Here is a 23,529-nt window from a genome sequence, read left to right as displayed (position 1 = left end):
TTTGACTGCCAGTTATATAAAACTTTTTTTCCCATATATCAGGCATTTGTGTTTCCTCCTTTTTGAAGTATCTGTTCATGTTAGATATTTAGTTAGCTTAGTAGCACAGTTGTGTCCGATTCTTTGCGACCCCATGAAGTGTAGCCTGCCAGGCTCCTCAGTCCATGCAATTTTCTAGGCAAGAACACTGGAGTGGGTTGCCATTTCCTCCTCCAGGGAATCTTCCCAAACCAGTGATCAAACCCGCATCTCCTGTGTCTCCTGCATTGTAGGTGGATTCTTTACCCACTGGGTCACCTGGGATGTACCTATACAAAACTTTTTTTCCTCATGTATTAGGCATTTGTATTTCTTCCTTTATTGAATATCTGTTCATGTTCCTAGATAACGATTTAAAGACTTCTTAAACACAGTAGTCATTTATTCTCTCCCTTTATCTCTTTGGAATCTTGTTTCTACACCACTGGTATCATAACATTTGTTGTATTTTTCTGTCTAGGTTAATGCAATGGCTTTCTAATTGAAACTGAGCATAATAGCTAAGATTATAGGATTGAAGTTGAACCGATCAAGGTTTTAATCCCAGTTAATCATTTAATTATTAGTGAACTTGAAAATAGTATGTAGCTAATAGGAACAGTTTTATTTATTCAATAAAGATAAATTCCAGTTATTTCAAATGTTTAATAAAGGTTAAATGAGATGATAAATGTATTCTGCACGGTCTGACATATAGAAAACACAAAAAGTTGGTACTGCAGTTACAGCAGTTGTACTGTAAGTGCATTTAAACTGGCTTGAACTGAACTATATGTTTTGCAAATAGAAAACACCTGTACCAGAAAGCACACAAACACAGGTGCGGCAGTTAAAGGCAACAATGCTCATGGTCTCTGTTGTGGGAGTCAGACTGAGAGATCATGAGCCTGCTGCTTCCTCTTACTGCATGCAGCATGACCCCTGAATTCAGAAGGAATTATTTCATCTGGTGCCCAAGCAAAACAGCAGCAATCTATTCCAACCCTGTGTGGGGCCGGGGGGAGGGAACACATGCTGGATTGGACTTAATGAGAGAGTTGATCTCCAAAGTTATACCCTCCTAAAGGAATTCTCAGGGACTTTTTGGACTCTATGCGAGTCCAAATTATACTGTGGTGGTAATGACAACATAAGAAAAATCTTGCCTGGTATGGATGAAGATGAAGATGAAAAAAAGAAGAACTCAGGCTGCCTTGGAAGTTGTTCTCTCCAATGTTTTCATCATTTTAACTACCAGTTATCTTTTTAGATGACAAAATTGAAGATTTATTCCTCAGATGTTTAAAACTATTCAAAGGTTCCTCATTCTTTATAGGATACAGTAAAAAACTTCTATGCAAACCAAGGTTTCCATTCTCAAACCCTGTCCTACAGTACTTAGCTCAAATTCTACACTCAGCCACCAGCACGCCTCCCTGCATTTGCTGCTGCAGACTAGAATTCCAAGCCCACGTTACCTGTACAGTCGACCACCTGTTCCTCTGTCTCCCACACCACTCCTGCACTGTGTCACCAATCATACTGAATGCAACTGACTGGTTAACAGACTGTTAGTCGAGTACCAGGTGAGCACAGACCTGTGAGAACATGTCCAATCATGTTCTTTATGCAGAATCTAGCAAGGAGAGGTGGATGTGCAAAAAGTCTTCTTTTGGAAGTGATGAATACATCATGGCATAGATTGCAGTGATGGTTTCACACGTGTACACGTGCACAGGTGCTAGGTCACTTCAGTTGTGTTCGACTCTTTGCAACCCAATAGACTGCAGCCTGCCAGGCTCCTCTGTCCATGGGACTTTCCAGGCAAGGGTACTGGAGTGGGTTGTCATACCCTCTTCCAGGAGATCTTCCCAACCCAGGGGTCGAACCCATGTCTCTTACATCTCCTGCATTCAGGTGGGTTTTTTACCTCTACTGCCACCTGGGAAGCCCCTTATAAGTGTATACTTATCTTCAAAGCTCTTGAAGTTACACACATTAAGTACATACAGTTTTTTGTATGTCAATCATGCCTCAATAAAGGGTTTTTTTTTTTTAAAGCTTTTGTTAAAATAAATGAATGTAAGGGATGAGAGGGGAATGAAGAGATCAAAGAAAAATTATCCTATAGAGAGACTCCTAGGTTCTCACTGCCAACCATAGAAAATTATTTTAATATTCATGGGATTATTACTGAAGCCCCTCAGAGAACCAAATGATTTTTTAATATTATCTCTTTTATATCCACAATAACTCCAGAAGTTCTAACAAATGGGGAGACAGGTTTAAGTAACTTGCCTAGAGACCTCCAGAGTAGACAGTATGTGAGATGGGACTAATCTAGGTCTGCTTGTGTTCTTAGCCATTGTACTGAAGTAGACACTACTTCCTATGCTCTCCCATTAAATTCTGACTTTGGAAAAGAGCATATAGTCAACATTAAGTCCTGAAAGAAAAGACAAGTGGTATGGTTTTGCAGCACCAGGTCAACAAGGAATGGTCCTGATGACAGGCTTTCCTCAGTTTCCACGGGAATAAAGTGGGGATAACAACACATTCCTAGCTTTCCTGGATCAACCTGGTGGCTTATCATTTGTGACTCAGCTTATATGAGATCTCCTCCACTCAACATAAAATTTGTTGCCCTAAAATCCCTTAACACATTACATTTTGTCTTCACATACTCGTCATTATTCAAAATCACACTGTTCATTTATTTTAACTGTGTATTATCTGTCTCCTTCTGTATTACGTAAGTCCACGAAAGAACCTGACCATTGTGTTCCACGTCCTCTCCTCCACACCTGCAACACTGCCCAGCACAGAGTAAATGTTCAATAAACATGTGATAAGTGAATGATAACAGTAACAGAGCCAAAGAAGCAATGTCTCAGTGGACAGTAGGGGGATCCTGAGCAAGGTGAAGCAGGTGGGTGGGGTGAGCACAACAGAGCAGGAGGAGGCCAGATAAGCAAACAGGTTTTATGTCTCCACCAATGTCCACAGAAGAAAGTGCATTAACTCGGAACAGAAATATGCTAACCAGGTGACAACTGGGCCCTGGGATGGAATGGTATTTGCCCTCAGGCTGTCCTTCCTCAGTGCTCCACCCCCACCCACTCTGGGCTCCAAAATCACCAAGCAACATCCTGATCATGAGTTTACGACTATAAACACAGATACAAGGGCAAGAATCTGCAAACTAAGAAACACAAACATCTAGTTGACCTGGCAGTTACTTTTTTTTTTTCTAACGTTTAGGCATTTATGAAAATATATATTTCTTATGACCTTGATTATCGAGGGAATTATCTTTCAAAGTTGCCCCTCTTTGGGCACATTGAAAACTGTATCTGTGAGAGTTTAGGGTGATACCCCAATGTTCTGCTCCTCATGAAGCTAACAATGTAGGAAGTAAGTTGGCTTTGCCCGTATCTTTGTACTCAACACGCGATAGTCAACATTAGCTGTTTTTGCAACTCAAGTTCTGTGACTCTGGACAGGCTGCTTAATTCTTATGGGCCTCAAATTCTTCTGACAGATCTAGTCTTTAAATTACGTGAAAATAAACATCTAGCAATGTATAATAGGGATCTAAAAAATCTAACAGATTTCATCTGCTTGCCTTATGGAAATACATCTTGCCTCATAATTCATGAATGTGGGGTCAGGGCCAGGAAATTGGCAAAAATTTAAAAACAACACAGGAATTAAGCAAACAGGGAAGAAGGAAACAACTACTTACAGGGGAAGTTGGTAAGTCAACACTTTTATTACAAAAGAACAATGTAGCCCCCACAGATTAGGGTTATCTGTAAAACTATGGAAGTTTTTTCAGATAAGGTATCCCTAGATACTTTCATACAACTCCATCAAGTCATCACTGGGCTTTAAGTGGCGACAACTGAATGAGAAAGGCATGAGTATATTACACAAAACTGTTCCAAGGATCTGCTTCTGCCTACATAGATCCATGCACTGCCAATGTACAGAAAGTTTGCCTTTTTACTTTACAGAAGCATAGAAGCAGTTATAAAAACAGAAGAAATAGCTCAGAAGAAACTGATGATAATCAACTATATGGCACATTCACAGGAAGAAAAGTCCTGCCAAATGGAAGCACCTTTGAGCACAGCTTTTGGGTGAGTTTACATCTTTCATGTGCACATTTTACAGACATCACACCCTGCAGCTCTATATCTAACACAGCAATGCTAAACTGTACTGAGGCACAATGTTAACAACTCATTCTAAGCACTTCTTGAAACCATGACGATATGGAATTGTGGGAGAGGGCAAAAGAAGGCAATTTTCAGTACATCTATTTTAAAAAGTCACATTTTTATGCAAATGGCTTCAATATTACCAGGAACATGAGAACAAAGCAGCATCAGTGATGACAGCATAAGCCGGTTCTTCTTCCCTTCAAATCCCTAGCGCTCCATCGTCTGTCCAAGGGCCAAATGGACCATCATGGCCAAAAACAGTTAACAGCAAAAACAGATTATAAATCAGTATCTCAAAAGCAAAAGACAGAGTCAATTTATAAGTGAGACTGAATGTGGTAATAAGAAAAATGTAAGAATTTAACTGATGTTTATGAGCTCTGTGGTCTACTTGAAATAGTTGTCAGGCAGCCTTCCAGCATAAAGTGTCAAAGAAGCAGAAAGACTTGACTGTTCATACTGCATCAGTGGTGGATTGAGATGCCATCTACTCAGATTGCTATGGATTTGAATCATTCCAGGTACTTTATTCAGTTTCCAATTTTTTATCTATAGAATAATACCCTTATAAGAAATAACTCGGAATAAGGGTTGCTTTACATATTTACAAACATAAAGCTAAATTTTCCATTTAGTAAAATCTTAAGTTGTATTGAAGGAGACTGAAAAGCCTCATGCCATTGAGAAGTTGGAAGAAGGGTCAGAAAGCACTGAATCTAGCACCTCCCGCCACCTTCAGAGACAGGGAGAGTGGGAACCAGGAAGCAATGCTTCCCAGCTGACCTGACATTTTCAACTTATGGTGGTAGGTGTCACCACTGACAATGTTTGTGAATGGAAGTGAACATCTCCCCATTAGCAACACCAGGTCCAAAGACCACATTCCCTCAAAGGAACTACACATCGTGGGACTGTGCACTCCTGTCCCCCAGGCACCCTACTAGGAATCACAAGTGTTCCAGGGACTATGCCGCTGCCCACTCCTCTTCACCAATTTTAGAAAGTAAAACCCTAGGCTTCTTGTCAGTGGCTGATGGACCAAAGTTTTTCAACACTTTTTGAATACCCTGTGGCTTTACTGTTTACTACTCAGAAAAATTCAGCCAAGAAACATATTAATAAACATGTTTACAAGTGAAAACAAATAAATGCCTGCCAATACCTATAAATGCTGGGATACATTCTGCATAAATACCCACTTAAAAAAAAAAAAAACACAATCTTATAACTTTAACTCAGTAACAGTCGTAACAGTAAGGAAATCCACGAATACTTAGGGAACTTGAGAGGTGTCCTGATTTGCCCAGTTCACTTCAACTGCTTGAGCAATCACACCCCAGGCACACAGAATACTCTAGTACTTCATACCCACTCACTCACAGGCCTTTTCAGGTTTCTAAGATACAAGGTAATTAAGGTAACACAAACAGCCTAAATGTACATGCTTTTAAATTATCTCATTTCCTCTCAAAACTTATATTGCTTATGAACAATTGTTTTCATGAGTGAAAATTTCATCCAAATAATACAACATTCACTTAAAATTTTTTACAGATGCTGCTAAGGAAATTTTCAGGCAGATACATGTCTATTGTTAGTGGAAAAGATGCTTTTTAGAGGTAGTATGTACCTGATCTGATTTTGCATATTAAAAAAACTTGAGAATAGCCCAGTAAGCACAAAAGAAGGTAAGAATTTTAACTACAATAAGTCAACAACAATAAATACCAAGAACCCATAATTAGCAGTCAGGCTTGAAAACCTGAAGTAAGAACATGAGTCCTTGACCAGTACAAGGTTATCTAATTTTATTCTACAATCAGAAAAAGAAAATCAAAGTAAGGCCTGTTAACAATGACCTGTTCCAGCTCTCCCGGCAGCCACTGACCCACTGACATGAACGTCCAAGATGACAGCAGAACAGCACAATTAGAGGAACTAACGCTGCATTAGCAAATCCTCTCTTTGCAACTCCTTCCCATATCAAATAAAAATGGCAGACCCAGCTAGATGCACATATCCCTGGCACTATGATTTAAATGACAGGAAAACTTACACAAAAGAAGTATCCAGAGTATAGACAGCACTCTTTTTGTTTTTCACTTTTATGTTTTAGGGCACAGTTTTGGGGAAGGGTATATACAATGCTGCCTCACAAAGGATATAGAAGTCCCTTGTTTGAGCTACCAACCTCTTAGCCACACAGAAAAATGTCAGTCATCCATTTGTTAGCACCAAAATCTCCTTCTGCTGCTTACAATATGCAGCACACATTTTAAGGGGCTGTTCAAACAGAAAAACAAAGGAAGCCCTTGAAACAGAAGCAGATCCTCCGAGCTTTGCCCTTTCCTTTATCACTATGCCTATACGCCTGCTGTTAAAGCACTGTCACATTGTCTCCACATGCTCAAGCCCTCAAAACTTGTGCAAAAGCATTGCAAAATTAACTGCATAAACCTCACATTACAAAACATGAGCTAGTAATGTGAAGCCAGTCACGTGGGCCAGAATAATGATGAATAAAATCATAACCTACAAATGTCCCTGACCTGAGACATTTTCTTATTTGAAGAAGACATTGAACACGTTGTGGCCATGAGTATATTTCGAGTACTGGTACAATTCACTCTGAGAAACCATTAAAATTACAGTCTTTTTGCCACTTTCAGAAGTCATATTACAATTTTGACTAAATTTTTAAAGATTAAAAAATAATTATTTGATTTTTCAACATCAACATGTAACTGTACAGGTATAACTAAGCTGCTTAAAATCAATACAACAGAAGTGTGTAATGCTGGAGGCTCCTTCCAGAAGAGCTTACAGCTCCCTTTCCTGGAACCACATGGAGATAATGCCCCACACCAAACGTAGTACAAACGGGATACATAGTACTTGAATTACTTACCTTATAAAAGCTGAATTTATTCCTCTTGGTTAGTAGTCACAAATGGTTAAGAAGTAAAACTCCCTTCATCTGTTCTTCTAGTGAGCCAAATCTAGCTCCCATTAACCCAGTCCATTGCAGATAATTCCACACTGCACACGCTCCCAGTTCCCACCCCAGCAAGGATAATCACATTCCGACGGGGAGTGAACAGATGGTGGATTCCATGGTAACCAGCCCTCCTAAGGCGATTGGTAGAATTGTGTGACTACTGCTTATTGGGTAACAATTGCTGTCTTTGTGCTCCAGCCTCGCAAATCCTAACGGAAGGAACATATAGCCACTCACATGTGCAGGGGCTTGCCTAGCAGGTGTTTGGCTATTTAAACAAGGCAATGCAGGCCAATTAAAAGCTGTCCTGCAAATCTACCCTTGGAGGTACAAAGCGCTAACATGCCAGATAGTGTCCACTGCTCATTCACAGAAAAAGGTCACATGAGGCTTAACTTGACAAACAGAAAAATAAAACTTGAAAGTAAACTTGAAAATTCAAGATAACGCATTCCAGAAATCTAAGCTGTATCAGCAAGTCCTTTCTGTTGATTTACAATCCACATCAGAAGAGAAACTGGTTTTGTATTTAGACTTTTTAAAATAAAATTTTCAAATTTGTAAAACTTAGCTTGAAAATAAGTTTTCAAAAGCAACTGTCCTATAAATATACACGTATTAATTTTTTAAACTTATATGAATTCATTTTTATTGTTTTTGTTTTCGGGGGGAGAGGGAGAGGCTTCTAAACTTCACATTTTCATTAGGACCTTATCCAATTATATGACTGAAATCTCTTGGTTACGTACTCTCTACGGGCTTTAATTTGGTTCTGCATCCATGAAAGTTCAATGCTGATTCAGCAGGAAAAGAGCTTCCCCTGAATTCATGGTATTCAAGGAATCAAAGAATATGTCCTTGGAAGAGCAAAATGACTGAAAACCAAATATATACCCCATCAAGACCAACTACTGGAGATAATGTATAAATGTAAAACAGACGAACTTTGGGCACTCAAATCCAACAGAAATATATTTTTCAAAGGCAAGGAAAAGAAATAATTAGGATAGGCCTAAAGCAAAAACAAAACAACAACTGTAAGCCATAACTAGACTTTTATGTCTTAATTACCTCCTTGCTTTATAGTTAGCCACTATCTTAAATTCAGGACTTCTTTTCTTGGAATGAACAGAAGTAAGACACAAATGTTGAAAGGAAAAAGACAAAATCATTATTTGCAGATGATATGATTGTATTGCTAGGGGGAAAAATTAAAATCAAAGAGATTATTTATATCATCTGAAATTTAATGATGTGGCTAAATATATCAAAATAATTCCTTTATAAGGCAAAAACATCAGAACATCAATAAAATGAAATTTACTAACTACAGCAACAAATAGTGTATTGGGTTGGCCAAAAAGTTTATTCTGTTTCTTCTGTGACATCTTACAATACTTTGGAATAATACTATCAAGAACTGTGTATGAACTATTTGGGGGACAAAGAATGAACTATCAGAAGAAATATTAATAAAAGAAAACTAAATGGAGAAAAATAATGCATTGCTGGATACAAAGATCCATTTTAAAGATGCCAACTCTTTTCAAATTACCAGTCTTTTAGTAAATTTATATATAAATATATATGTAATACATATGTACATTTTTCTAGTAAAATGTCCAGCATACTTTACAAAATGAATTTAACAAAGTGATCCTAAAGTTTATTTGGATTTTTAAAAAATGAAAATACCAATGAAAATTCTATGAGAGGAGTAGTAATAGGTAAAATAACTGTACCAAGTTTTTAAAATACTATAAATATATAGCTATCTCCCAAATTTATAATTCCAGGATAAACCTCTCTTTCCAAGAATTGCACACTTCTATGTCTAACTATCTATTGAACATCTCTGCCTGAATGTTTAATAAAAATCTCGAACGTAACATCCCAAAACTATCTATTGAACATCTATTGCATGAATGTTTAATAAAAATCTCGAACATAACATCCCAAAACTTAACTCCTGATTTCTCCCCCAAATCAGCTCCTCCTGCATCCTTCCTTGTTTTTGGAAACAGCAACTCCACTCTTCCAGTCACTCAAGCTGAATGCCTGAGAGCCCATCTTTGACGTTTCTATTTCTTTGACATCTTCGCATCCAACCTGACAGCTCATGATGTGAGTTATTTCTTCCAATATGGCCACTTCTTACCACCTCCACCATTTCCACCTGGTCGAAGACATACCATCTCTCACCTAGATTCCTTAATAATTTCCTAAATAAACTCTCTACTTCCACTTCGCCTTGTATAGGCTATAAAACCTAAGCAGATAATGCAAATTCTCTTCTCAAAACTGACTTTCCCTTGCACTGAGGATAAATGCTGCATTCTGTATAAAGATTTAAAAGCCCTTAATAACCTGCACCTCACCTCCATCACTTGATTCCTCTCCCACAACCCTCTCTGGCTTTCCGTGAGTCTCTCTAAGCAGAATCTCACATTCTGTCCTCTCCTCAGCACTTTTTCAGTAATTGGACAGTGCCAACGTTTACCACAGGCCAGAGTTCTCTTCACGTATCTCCACTTACACACCGAGAGCCCCTCAAAGCTAGGGACTTTTCCACTCTGAGCTCTGTGCTGCTGCTGCCAAGCAAAGGTCCTTATACACAGTATTTCCTGAATCTGCTGAATAAATAACAGCTTGCTGAAAAATCTTTTATTCTACGGCAAATTTAGAGGAAACAAGAATCTAATAATAGATTAATGGTTACACAAACTGGAATATACTCAACTTGATAGAATATCATGCAATTGTTAAAAATATGGTCACAAGAACTATGGGGCATAAGGGAAATGTCAACTGGTATACCAATAATGATATTCTATTTGTTGGGTCCCTAGTCTGTGCTAGGAACTATAATAAGCATTTATAAATATTTTATTTAAATCTCACAGGGATTATGAAGTAGGAATTACTATAATCATTTTTTAGTTATGGAAACTGAGACTCAGAAACTAAGTTCTTTGCCCTACATCTCACTGCTGAGACTAGAATCTCAAGTGAGACCAAAGCTTGGGTCTGATCATTATGCCACACTACCTCCTGGAAGTACAGGGGAAAAAAATACATAACTGAGTATTGGCTATGAACAACTGCAATAAAAAATGAGATTCTTAGAAACCAAAGCCTAAGCCTATCTATCTCAAAATTATAAGAGCAGTTGTGAAGAAGAGATTTTACTGATATTTTCCTTTCTGTTTTCTAAAAATCTTAATGTCACAAATGATAATTTTCTAAAAGTAATATTTATTCTTCCTACACATATTTTTCAAAGTTTACCCCACTATATTCTTGGGTGGATCTACTATCAAGACAATAGAAAAAAGCAAAAATGAATCTGGCTCACCACTTCTAGGAAACTGATTCTGTGGGAATCACTCAGAAAGAAAAAAAAAAAAAAGACAGATCTAAGAAAAGGAAGTAGGCAGTAGTGTCCTTTTTAGCTTCATGTTCACCTCTGGCTGTTCTGACATTGTCTCCACAATAGCACCTTAAGCCACACTGCTCAGAGTGTAATAATAGGGTCCCCATACTTAAGCGGTAGGGCACGTGACAAAGAGTCAATAATCCCCATAAAGGTTCTCAAGATATAAAGTTGTTGGGAACAGAGAAGCCTGATATCTTCTTCAAATACTGGGCAGTTGGCAATGTTGCCTACAAGCTGTTATAGTAGTTACTGTGTCAGCTAAGCAGTGATCAAATAACCCTGGGAGTACTACTCTATCTCCCTTCACTACTGAATCTGCCCACAGACACATATTTTTGTAAGGAAGTTTTCAAGTCCTTAGCTTTTGCAAAACTCAGTGACAGAACCACTGTTTAGAATTTAAGAAACCTGGACTCTAGTCCTTGCTTAGCCACTGGTATGACATGGCAAGCCATTGCCGGCTCTGGTCCTGTGCATTTCAATTGCAGAAATGAGAGAGCTGAGTTAGATCATCTTCAAAGATCTCTACCATTCTAAAATAATGAGAATGAATGTTGGAAGGAGGGTTCCTCTTCATTCTTACTAGTTTCAGCGGAAAGGGAGAAAAAAGCATTACAAGAGCAAGAATAAATGTTTATTTTCCAGAATGAAATGGCATAGTAAAAGTTTCTGGGTACAACCCTTGGCTGTGGTAAGACTCAAAGTTCTGAGCAGCAGGTATCACTAAAGTACCAGGTGAGATGGCAACTGTACCTGCACAAAGATGCCCCAGGTAGGCACACTGAGTAACACTGCCACCAGTTCTGCTCTTCCCACATTCTCTTTTCCTTGCTGAAACCACTTTTTGACAAGTAGCTTATATTATGAGGTGACTGGATATTGTTAGGGTTTTGTCTGTGAATATGAAACAGACTTAAATTATTCTCAGTGTGTTCACAATTTAGTTTCCTTGTGTTACAAACTCAAATTATTTTGTCTAAAAATACAGAATTTTGTATTTTTGCTTAACATTCTATATAACTTTTTTTTTGACTGTTTTTTCTTTTGCAACAAGTTCTTTAAAGAAGATTTACAGTAAAAATACACATTTGTAAGGTACAAAGTACCTCACAAGCAAAAGAAAAGAAAAAAAAAAAAACACTGAAATAAAAGGAACTTCTCTGTCCAGTTTGTAAGGTCTTAACAATGATGGAGTAAGGAATTCTCTGGTGGTTCAATGGTTAGGACTCAACACTTTCACTGCTATAGTCCAGGTTCATTCCCTGATGGGGAACTAATGTCGATAAGCTGTACTGCATGGCCAAAACCAAAACAAAACAGGACTCCCCTGGTGGTCCAGTAGCTAAGAATCCACCGACCAATGCTGGGGACATGGGTTCAATCCCCGCTCCAGGAAGATTCCACGTGTCTCGAGGGAACTGAGCCCGTGCACCCTAGAGCCTATGCTCTGCAATAAGAGAAGCCACTGCAAAGAGAAGCCCATGCACTGCACCTAGAGAGCAGTCCCCACTCACCACAAGAGAAAGTCTTCATGCAGCAACGAAGACCCAGCACAGTCAAAAACAAACAAATACCAAATTTTTTAAAAAGAGTCTGTCTTTAAAAACAACAACAAAGAAAAAAACAATGATGGAGAAATAATCTAGCCTGATTTGATGAAAGCATTTTCTTTTAATTGCCCATCATTCCTCTGATATGGTTAGCATAGCAGCAGCACTTTTCTTTCTAGGACCTGTCCAGCTACCATACTGCAAAGAAAAAAGTGTTGAGGTAAGTCTACATTAGGGAGTTCCAGAGTGCTAGCCCTTTTTTCATCAAACTCCAACCATCAGGACTCTAATCCAATTCTACCAATGCCCCAGGGATATTTTTTATTAAAATTAAAAGGATATTATATCTCAGCCAAATGAGAATAATGGGATCCAATTTTTCACATCATTAGATTATTGCTATCTTCATTAGGATAAAATTCCCTGTCTTTTCATACATTTAATATTGATTCTAAAACAGAGGTGGGAGGAAAGTATACAAATATCTGGGTCCTAGTCTGCTGCCTTCCACATTCCTCCTTACCCATATTCTTTCAGTAAGTGATGCACCTAAATTGGAATCTAGATGTTTTAATTCTTTTATCTTTCTTTGTCTAAGAAACTTTGTGAAATATATGCAAGGGAAGACTTTCTATGCTGAGTACATATATATAACATATGTTTAGTCACTGAGTCATGTCCAAGCCTTTTGCAACCCCATGGATTGTAACCCACCAAGCTCCTCTGTCCATGGGATTTTCCAGACGTGAATATCGGAATGGGTTACCATTTCCTTCTCTGGGAACATAATATATATGCTAAATATTAATATTAATTATATTAATGACTATATTTTTTCAAATATTTGTGACAAGTGGGAAAAGGATTAAGAACAAAGAATGTTCTATAAACAAGACTTATTGAGCATCTACAATTTCCAAAAGTTCTAACCTAAACTCTGAACACACAAAAAAAGGAGACACTGATTTCCTTCTCTTGATGAGTTTTTAATATGTTCAAAAAACAAAGACTTTCACCTCTTCGGGAGATGAGGGATAGAAAGGCACTTACAACTGGGATAGATGTCTAGCACTTGTTGTTCAGTCCCTCCATTGACTGTCACTGTTCCATTGTTTCCCCATCTGTTTGCCATGAAGTGATGGAACTGGATGTCATGATCTTTGTTTTTTGAATGTTGAGTTTTAAGTAAGCTTTTTCACTCTCCTCTTTCACCTTCATCAACAGGCTCTTCAGTTCCCCTCTGCTTTCTGCCATAAGGGTGGTATCACCCGCATATCTGAGGTTATTGATATTTCTCCCAGCAATCCTGATTCTAGCTTGTGCTTCATCCAGCCTTGCATTATGCATGATGTACTCTGCATACAAGTTAAAAAGCAAGGTGACAATATACAGCCTTGACATACTCCTTTCCGAATTTTGAACCAGTCCATTGTTCCATGTCTGGTTCTAACTATTGCTTCTTGACCTGCATACAGATTTTTCAGGAGGCAGGTAAGGTGGTCTGGTAGTCCCATCTCTTTAAGAATTTTCTATAGCTTGTTGTGATCCACACGGTCAAAGCTTTAGCATAGTCAATGAAGCAAAAGCAGATGTTTTTCTGGAATTCTCTTGCTTTTTCTATGATCCAACAGATGTTGACAATTTGATCTGTGGTTCCTCTGCCTTTTCTAAATCCAGCTTGACCATGTGGGAGTTCTCGGTTCATGTACTGTTAAAGCCTAGCTTGAAGAATCTTGAGCATTACTTTGCTAGCATATGAAATGAGTACAGTTGTGCAGTAGTTTGAGCATTCTTTGGCATTGCCCTTCTTTGGGATTGGAATGAAAACTGACCTTTTCAGTCCTGTGGCCACGGCTGAGTTTTCCAAATTTGCTGGCATATTGAGTGTAGCACTTTAACACTAGGACTAGGTTAAGTGAAAAAAATATATCACACAAACATCATTCTGTAAAAACGATCAAAATATCAATGTTATGAATGTTCTTTTTCATACTTTAGGGACTGAGATCAAGCTACAATGAAAACTGTATCAATCCCAGTTCTGTGCATATAAAAATCCAAGGCTGAACAGTTAATCCTCAAAACTTAAAAAATATCCTGAAGGACCAAATCATACAACTATTGCTCTAGATCAAATTTATGCAAAAACTGTTTAGCATTCTACAGGGTTTCCTTTGAGGAATGAAAGCAAATTCAGTAAAAACTGAATGATCAACTGAACCCTTATTGTTGAAGCCTAGGGATTTACAGACTTCCCTCTGAGATATTACAGTTTTGGTTCCAGACCATAGCAATAAAACAAGTCATACGAATTTTTTGGTATCCCGAGGCATATAAAAGTTATGGTTCCACTATAGTATAGTCTATTAAGTGTGCAATAACAATGTACATACTTGAATTTTAAAATATTTTATTGTTAAAAACTGCTGACCATCATCTGACAATGCAGGGTTACCACAAACCTTCAGTTTATAAAAAAAAATTAAAAGGAAGTATCTGCAAAGTGCAATAAAGTAAAGCACAAGAAAACAAGGTATGATTGTATTTACAGTCTCTAATCTGAGCTCATAAAATCAATTCTTTCTAACCTAGCTACTTTTTTTACCCCAAATCCAAACTGCAGAAAGAGAAAAGTAGCCTAGTTTTGTGGGCAAGGACTAAAGTGAACATTTGTGGGCTGTGTGGGTGGCAGAGGTATGTATGTGGGATGAGTGGTGTGTGTATGATACAGGAGCGTGCACAGATGGGTGAGAGGGGTGTGTGGGCAGGGGGGAAGTAAAGGGGTATTTGGGAAAGCTTCTTAATCTGACCTATAAATTATATCTAAAAACTTAGATTTTTTTTCTGGGGTAACCAGAGGATAACCACTTGAATAAGGGGCAAATCAAGGTTAGTTAATGCTGTAAACACAGATTCCCAAACTCTGAGCAAGGCAGGATATACGTACAAATATTCTTGCCCCACAAGTTATCAGTGGAAAGACTTCTCAGCTACAACCTCTGAGCTTTGAGGCTTTCATCTAAGAAACAGGCATAATATTTGGTACTTCCCTCTCAAGAAGATCAATGAGATCACAAAGGTAAACCCTCTTGGGATACATAGAAAATTATATAGCTGTAAGAAGTTTTAAACAAGTTTAAAAGGGCAGGGAGGGAGGGAGACACAACTGTCTGCTCTGAGCCAAGAATAGCAAAGGATGACTTCCTGTTATGAGAAAAAAAAAAAAAACCCAAACACTGAAGTCTCTTCCAAAAAACAAAAACCCTCAAAACCCAAAATAAAACAAAAAGCTCTTGGTTCCATCTATAGATTCTTCTCAAGCTGTCTAATCTCATCCTTTTTCTTGTTTACACTTCTCAAAACTTGGGAACCCCAGGTCACTGCCTCCATTTCCTCACCTCCCCTTTAGCCCACTTGTCTGACTGACACAGACCTGATCCTGCTTCCACAAGGCCAGCGGCCCACTGCAATCAGCAGCCCACCCCTCCTACCCCGTACTTCTCTGGGAGCATCTGACAGTAAACCGCATTTTCATTTTTTACATTCTTTCCTCCCGGGCGCCTTCACAGCTAACACTCCTGCTTCTTTAGGACTCTTTCCAGTAAACTCCTTTCTTCTTTGCTTCAATCAGCAACTGTTCTCCCTCCTCCATCACATCCAATCAATCAGGGCTGTCCAATTTTACTGAATAAACATTCATAAAACATATCACCAGTAAATATGTTTAGATATTATACAGCAATTAGTAGGCAAAACATGAAGTTGCTAGTTCAAACATGGAACCCCAGTGACTGAACAGAAGGCTTTTGATCTTTATAAAAAGAAAACAAGCCAAATAATACCTTACTGAGTGTACAGTTGAAGGTGAGTAAAAGTAAAGGCCTTGTTACCTTCCCTCATAAGCTGAAAGTTGTATAGGAATTTAATACTTCCTTGCCAAGTTCTTCAAGTCCCTTGCACTTGCAGTTCCCTCTGCTTCATATGTTTTATCCAGATTTTCCTCTTGCTTCCATAACACATTTCATGCAAATCTGCACTTTGATGCCACTTTCTCAGGTGGGCCTTTCTTTCTTCACAATCCCATTTTGGTCACTTTCTATTAATCCTAGCACTTTGGTCTTTGGTATTTAATAGCACTTATCACTGTGCAACATTATATTAAATGTTTCTTTTTCACTCTTTTTATTTTTGGCTCTTAACCTATTTTTTAATGGACAAAAGTCTCAATTGGAAACTTCACAAAAGGTCTCCAATAAGCATATAAAAATTATTAATCAGAGACATGTAAATTAAAATCACAAAATGATACCACTAGATACCTGCCACATGGCTAAAATTGTTTTAGATCAAGTACTGGCTAGGAAGGGGAATTAGAGTATTCACACACTAAAACCACTATGGAAAACCTTCAGGCAACATCTCCTAAAGCTGAACATATGCACTTGCAACAATTCCACTAACTGATGTACAATAATGTGCATAAAAACTTTCATCATAGTAGTTGATGTCATTAACAGCAAAATGGAAATAAAATACTATTCACAATAAAAAAAAAACCTACTGCTACAATATGCTATGGATAGGTCACAAACTTTGGAAGCATGATCTTGGATTTGAATTCCAGGTAATACTACAATGCTGCTGTAACACTGAATATGTTGATAAGGGTTATAACCTTATTGAGTCTGTTTTCTCACCACCGGAAAATTAAGGTCATATCACAGTTCTTACAAGCTTATTCTGAGGATTAGAAATAATGTGCATACAATACAAAGTACTGTGTCTAATAGGTACTCAGTAAACAACAAGACTAGGATTCAGGAGATACAATTATACCACTCAGGATCAATTACCAATCCTTCTTATACATAAACTTTCTTCTGGTAAAATAAAGATGATGTTTACCCTGACCTGCCAAACAAATCTATAGCACTGCTGTTACCAACTCAGTCATCACGAAAACTACAAGGATCAGATTATAGCATTTTATTATTCAGCTATTTTATGGACCAATTGCAGCTGTTGGCCCTAATGCCACAGGATCAAATGAGTTGGGAAGATGAAAACAAATGGGTAGGAGAAGCGCCAAGAAGTGTATAAACAGCTGGACAGGAGTCCAGTTGGTTCCATTTCAAAGCTGATTCTGAGGATGCTGTGAGCACTGTATGCACACTCTGAAGAAGCATATGTAGGTTGGGATGGCTTAAAAAAAAAATGCGGGCAAAAAAAAAAAAAAAAACCCTTGAACTACTGTGGCTTTCACCCTAGTTCTGAGTTTCCTTTGGTCTTATAAATAAATCTATCCATACTTACCATTAGAGAATAAAAACTGCAAGTCCAATAATAAATCCTATTTGACTTCTTTTTAATATAAAATATATGTATCTATACTTCCCTGGTGGCTCAGAAGGTAAAACATCTGCATATATATATGTATCTATATATATAATCTGGTATTTAATAGCAAAAAAATCCTAAATTTTAAAATTATAATAAAAATTAGGAGAAATGACTATTTCTAAGTGTAATACATGTTCTCTAAAATTTTACTCATTTATGAAGAAAAGTCAGATATTTTATACATGTTGACTTCAATCATGTCCGACTCTGGGAGACCCCATGGACTGTAGCCCACCAGGCTCCTCTGTCCATGGGATTCTCCAGGTAAGAATACTGGAGTGGATTGCTATGCCCTCCTCCAGGGGATCTTCCTGATCCAGGGATCGAACCCACATCTCTTACTCTCCTGAATTGCCAGGCAGGTTCTTTATCACTAGTGTCACCTGGGAAGCCCTGTATTAACTTACATTCCCATCTAAACTACCAAGGTAGATGCAGAAGCAGTATAAAGAAAAAAGAAATCCCCTATAATCTTGAAATCAAATATTCCAATCCAAAACAATTACTTGGAAAAAAACACTCCAAACTTTCATATTTTGATTGTACATTCATATTGCTCTTGCTATTTGTATTCTATTAAAATTTATCATCATGCCTATAAAGTTTTAAATAGAAGACACATTAAAGAATTTATGTTACTTTGTTACTTTAAGTTACTCTAAATTCAGTTCCATTCATTCCACAAGGTAGGTCAGTACTCCATGCTGGTGCAAGTCTGTGACATAGGGGCCTCTACACAATGGGAATGAAAAACAACAAGCTTTTTCTTTCTCTTGTGGCTGAATTATTGGGAGAATCTCAGGCCAGGCCATTTCTAAGCTAGTGAAACAAGGAAAAACCAAAGGCTTTGGCCGAAGTCTTGTGAATCTGTGTTTTTCCTGGCACTAGTATTTTCATAGCCCAAGCTTTCTATGCATAGATTTAGTTTTCCATTCACATGAAGCTTGTGGCATAAAAGAACCTGCTTTAGTTAAGGAAGTTCTCTTTCAGTGTTCAATGATCACCTATTTGCAAATATTCTATAAATCCCAGTCCATGAAGAAAGCAATGTCATCCACATTTGAAAAATAGCTAGCACACAGGCTGCCTGCCACACAGAAGTAAAAGTTTTTTAAATGTGTGATTCATAAGTTTAAACAAACATGGAATCCAACACATTTGTTTAAAATCCTAATTCAACGCTTGTCCTTAAGTTCTAAGTGCTCTAAGGACCACTGGTGGTCCCGTGGTTAAGAATCTGCCTGCCAATGCAGAGCACTCAGGTTTGATCCCCCCATCCAGGAAGATCCCACATGCAGCAGGGCAACTAAGCCCAAGCACCATAACTACTGAAGCCCATGTACCTAGAGCCTGTGCTCTGCAACAATTGAAAACACCGTAACAAGAAGCCTGTCAACGCAACTAAGGAGTAGACTCCACTCGCCACAACTAGAGAAAGCCCATGCACAGCACAAAGATCTAGCACAGTCAAAAGTAATACATTAAAAAAACAAACAAATTAATTACAAAACAATTCTAAGGTATAGCTATTATGAATGTCTTAAATCAGGAATACAAATGAAATGGGAGGGGACTTCCTCAGTGGTCCAATGATAAAGAATCCACCTTCCAATGCAAGGCACACAGCTTTGATCCCTATGGGGAAACTAAGATCCCACATGCCCGGGGAAAACTAAGCCCACCAACCACTACTAGACAAGCCGGCACACCACAACGAAGACCCAACACAGAGATAAATAAATAAATAAAGTTAAGAAAAAACAAATACAATGGGATTTTCCCCCCAAGTCATCTTGCAAAGATAATCTTTAAAAAATGGTAATGTTCTCTGATTTATAGTTCAAAATCTTTAAAGATATTAAATATTCAACAATAGAGTGCATGCCAACTAAAGTATTACTTTTTAACAGAATATCATACAGCTATTGAATTTTTACTAAGAAGTTTTGTAATGTGAAATATTTAATGTTATTTGGAAAGGGGAAAGAATGGTTTTTAAAAATCCATGTAAATTATGACCTCAGCTTTACCAAACAACAAATACAAAGGGTAAGAACACATCAAAATGTTATCAGTAGTTACACCCAGATGTTTATTTTCCTTCTCCTTGTTACAGATAAAAAATATGTTTTAAAATGTTTTTTTCTGAATAAAACATTCACTTAATGTGGTTTTTCAGTTAAACAGAAAAGACCCTGAGAACATTAAAGCCACAATGCTAGGAGGATCTAGGCAAGTCAACTAGACTTTGGAGACCAATAAATCATTGGTAATTTTAAGAAATCCTTAACTTTGTTGCATTGCCAATGCACCTTGCTGATGCTTTAGAAATAGAGAGAATTTTATCCTCAAATAATTGATGACTGAGAGAATATTAAATGTATAAATACATTCTAAGAAACTTGTTGAAATGTAGTTTTTACATATTAGAAATGGAAGTAGCAGAAATAGAAAATAGAAATAGGAGGAATGAGGCTATAATAAAGACTCAGCTAAGATAGGTCAACGCTGATTGCACACAGCACAGTTCACTTTCACTGCTCTCAGGGAACACTGCTATGCTACGAATCCACAGGAAGAAATGTCATTACCTCAAGTAATTGTACTTGGGCCATAAAAATAAGAAAAACTGTACCTCTGTGTTAAAATCACAGCATGAAACCATTCTAAACAAGAGGCAGGATAATATTTCAATCATGATACAAATTACTTATAATTTGGTAGTAAACAAAGAGATAAATACCAGTTACTTTACCTACTCATATACTTTGCATACTCAAAAAGTTCAAATGTTTTTAAACTAAAATATTTTAAAAATAGAAACTGCAAAAACAATACTCACAGCCCCCCATAAAGAATTCCTTTCAAACAACATCCAGCAGTGCCTTTTTTTCTTCTGATTAATCATTCTTAATTCCTGCTTGTGGAGGGACTATCTGGATCTACAGTTTGTGGGTAAAATCTATAGGTATTCTTCATTTAGACACCAGTCACGCACACATCTTCTGCTTGACAGGGTAAAGAACTAACTAAGGGGAAGTGCAGAGCTACGTTTCATAACTCCTTCCACCACTGATGCAGCCTCAAAGAACTACGCAAGTAATGAATTTCAAAATTCTACAAAGGTATTTCAAAATGTAGTGAGAGAATTCTAGAGCACTGTGGCAAAATGGGAAGGATGGGGCCAACTACATGTGATTTAATTGTAGTTATAGTCATTAAATTTACAAACTATCCTTGAAAACTAGGTCTTAAAGAATTTCAAATTTTTTTCATGGTCATAAGAAAAAAAAAAATCATAAGAAATGCTGAAAAACAAAACCATGTCCATCTCCCCCAAAACAAGTCTTTTATCTCTTCCAAGGTTACTAGCAATCCCAAATGACTTCATTGTAAACAAAAATTAGAATTTTAAAGAAGAGGCACCAATGAGCAAATTTCCCATCCTTGTCATGCTTATAAGATAAATTACTAATCAAGGTTAATGTTTTAGATGATATATAACACAGACTTGTCCAAACATCTAAGGTTTATCATCACATGGATTTAACATTTACGTAGTGACACTAATTTCCCTTTCATGTGATGTTTAGATGGTATAGTCAGAATCAAACTATAATAATCTAGACTCAGAATAACTTTATAACATCACTTCTTCAAATTATTGTGTTTCTGAAAGAATTGAAAGTCATGTACTAACTTAAAGTACTTGAGGATATTTTGATAGGTAGAATAAAACAAAACATGGAGAAAACTACTCGGAGAAACACACACTAAAATTACAAACCCTTAGAAATTTAGAAATCCTCCCTTTGTATGGATAAGAAAACTGAGATCAAGAGTGTTAAGGAAGGCTAGATATAGACGTATTGATATTAAAGAGACAAGATATATACATTTCAGACATTCTCATAGGCTTTCTTCAGTTCAATTTCCATGGCATTTTATTTCTAAATTAGGTCTTTCTTAAACATGCTTTCGCGGGGTGGTAGTTTTGAGAGCTAATAACTGGCCTACAACAAGCTCTTCCTGTCAATCAATGTTGTTATTGCAAGCTTTCATTGCAAGCTTTGAAAGCTTATTTCTATGAAATGAAAGGTATAATAATGAGACATGCCACGTTCATGTGATGTGAAGAAGTATCCAATGGCTAACACTTTCCAAATTTCACCAACCTATGCCAGCATCCCCGCCCAGATCAGCTGAAGGCTGAGAGTGTCCTCTGCAGAGTCAGCGTAGGTTTTGCACAGGAAGTGTTGCTCTATGTGCTCGGGCATAACTGATGAAGCCAAATGAGGATGTCAGCATTTTTGGTTCCTTCTCTCTAGCTCAGAAGAGTACAGCAGGAAACTTCACACTGACCACATGCCAGTGAACCACTGGCTGAAACTGGACCTGTTCTGCCCTGCTACAGTGTACCAGGGCTGGAAGTACCCAAATATGCATGTTGGCTCTGGTTCTGGACATCTTCTTTTTCAATGTTTTAGCAGTTTGTCAGGCAAAGAAAAAGAAAATTCATATGGAATATTTTCTGATTATTTGACATTGTACATTGTAGATTTTTAATATCTTTATAATTAGCTAAACTTTCTCACTGTTTATTCAGATATTATATGAATATAGCTCTAGAAATCTGTTTCAGGGATTGCACTGAAATAAAATTTCATACATATGTGCTTTCTTTCCCCTTAGTTTTCTGTTTACACTTTGATCTGCTAGTTTTTATAAAAACAGATTTATACCTCTTGACTTTAAATCAAGTAATTTAAATTAATTCATTCATACAATAAATTGAGAACAGCTTTAAGAATCATAGTATCAACCAATCTATTATAAAGCTAAAATTAGTAATCCTCTCAAAAAAGAAAAAAACATTATTATGTGGCTAAAAATAAATGTTCATTAAAAAAAAAGGGCAAAGCTATTTATCTGCTCTTAACACCACAATCATTGGAGAAGGAAATGGCAACCCACTCCAGTGTCCTTGCCTGGAGAATCCCAGGGACGGGGGAGCCTGGTGGGCTGCCGTCTATGGGGTCGCACAGAGTCAGACACAACTGAAGTGACTTAGCTGCAGCAGCAACAGCACAATCATTCCATTCCATGTCTTGATAAAATTAATGTTATATTAGTAATTACACCTGTGTGTTATTTTGCACCCTTCTCGTAACAACCCTAACAAAAAGGCATTAATTAGCCCTACTGTATAGGTGATGAAACTATACAGCAGAGCTGCAATTCAAACCTTAGACTTTTTAACTTCAAAACCTGAACTTGATCCCTGGGTCAGAAAGATCCCCTGGAGAAGGGAATGGCAACCCACTCTATTTATTCTTGCCTGGAGAATCCCATGGACAGAGGAGCCTGGCGGGCTACAGTCCATGGGGTCACACAGAGCTGGACACAACTGAAGCGACTTAGCATTCAAGAGGCTCTTTAGTTCCTCTTCACTTTCTGCCATTAGAGTGGTATCATCTGCATATCTGAGGTTGTTGATATTTCTCGCAGTAATCTTGATGTCAGTTCATGATTCACCCGGCATGGCATGCACCCCCATGTTCATTGCAGCACTCTTTGCAACAGCTAAGACATGGAAGCAACATAAATGTCCATCAATAGAGGAATGGATAACGAAGATGTGGCACACATATACAATGGAATATTACACATCCATCTAAAAGAATGAAATAATATCACTTACAGCAACATTGGTGGATCTAGAGACTGTCATGAGTGAAATAAACTGACAGAGAAGCAAAAATATCATATGATATCCCTTATATGTGCAATCTAAAAAGAAATGATACAAATGAACTTATCTACAAAACAGAAACAGACTCACAAACTTAGAGAATGAACTTGTGGTTCCTACGGAGAAGGATGGGAAGAAGGGTTACTAGA

At 37.5% G+C, this 23,529-nt stretch overlaps 1 protein-coding gene across 3 annotated transcripts in view; it reads right to left on the bottom strand.

Annotated features, from left to right (window-relative positions):
- The window catches only part of FGD4 (FYVE, RhoGEF and PH domain containing 4), a 229,996-nt gene that overhangs the window by 129,534 nt on the left and 76,933 nt on the right, over positions 1–23,529 (bottom strand). Inside the window, exon 1 of one of the 3 annotated variants that reach the window (XM_027541689.1) lies at positions 20,471–20,674. The exons of 1 other annotated variant lie outside the window; for it this stretch is intronic. In XM_027541689.1, the coding sequence (XP_027397490.1) occupies positions 20,471–20,480 (10 nt within the window). In that variant the 5' untranslated portion in view covers positions 20,481–20,674. Of the gene's footprint in view, positions 1–7,152; positions 7,329–20,470; positions 20,675–23,529 lie in introns of those variants that run through there. One more of the 3 variants, XM_027541690.1, reaches the window with a different exon arrangement.

This window comes from Bos indicus x Bos taurus, chromosome 5 (genome assembly GCF_003369695.1).
Source record: "Bos indicus x Bos taurus breed Angus x Brahman F1 hybrid chromosome 5, Bos_hybrid_MaternalHap_v2.0, whole genome shotgun sequence".
Lineage (NCBI taxonomy): Eukaryota > Metazoa > Chordata > Mammalia > Artiodactyla > Bovidae > Bos > Bos indicus x Bos taurus.
Note: the sequence above shows the minus strand (reverse complement) of the source record. Positions and strands in the feature narration are given on the sequence as shown.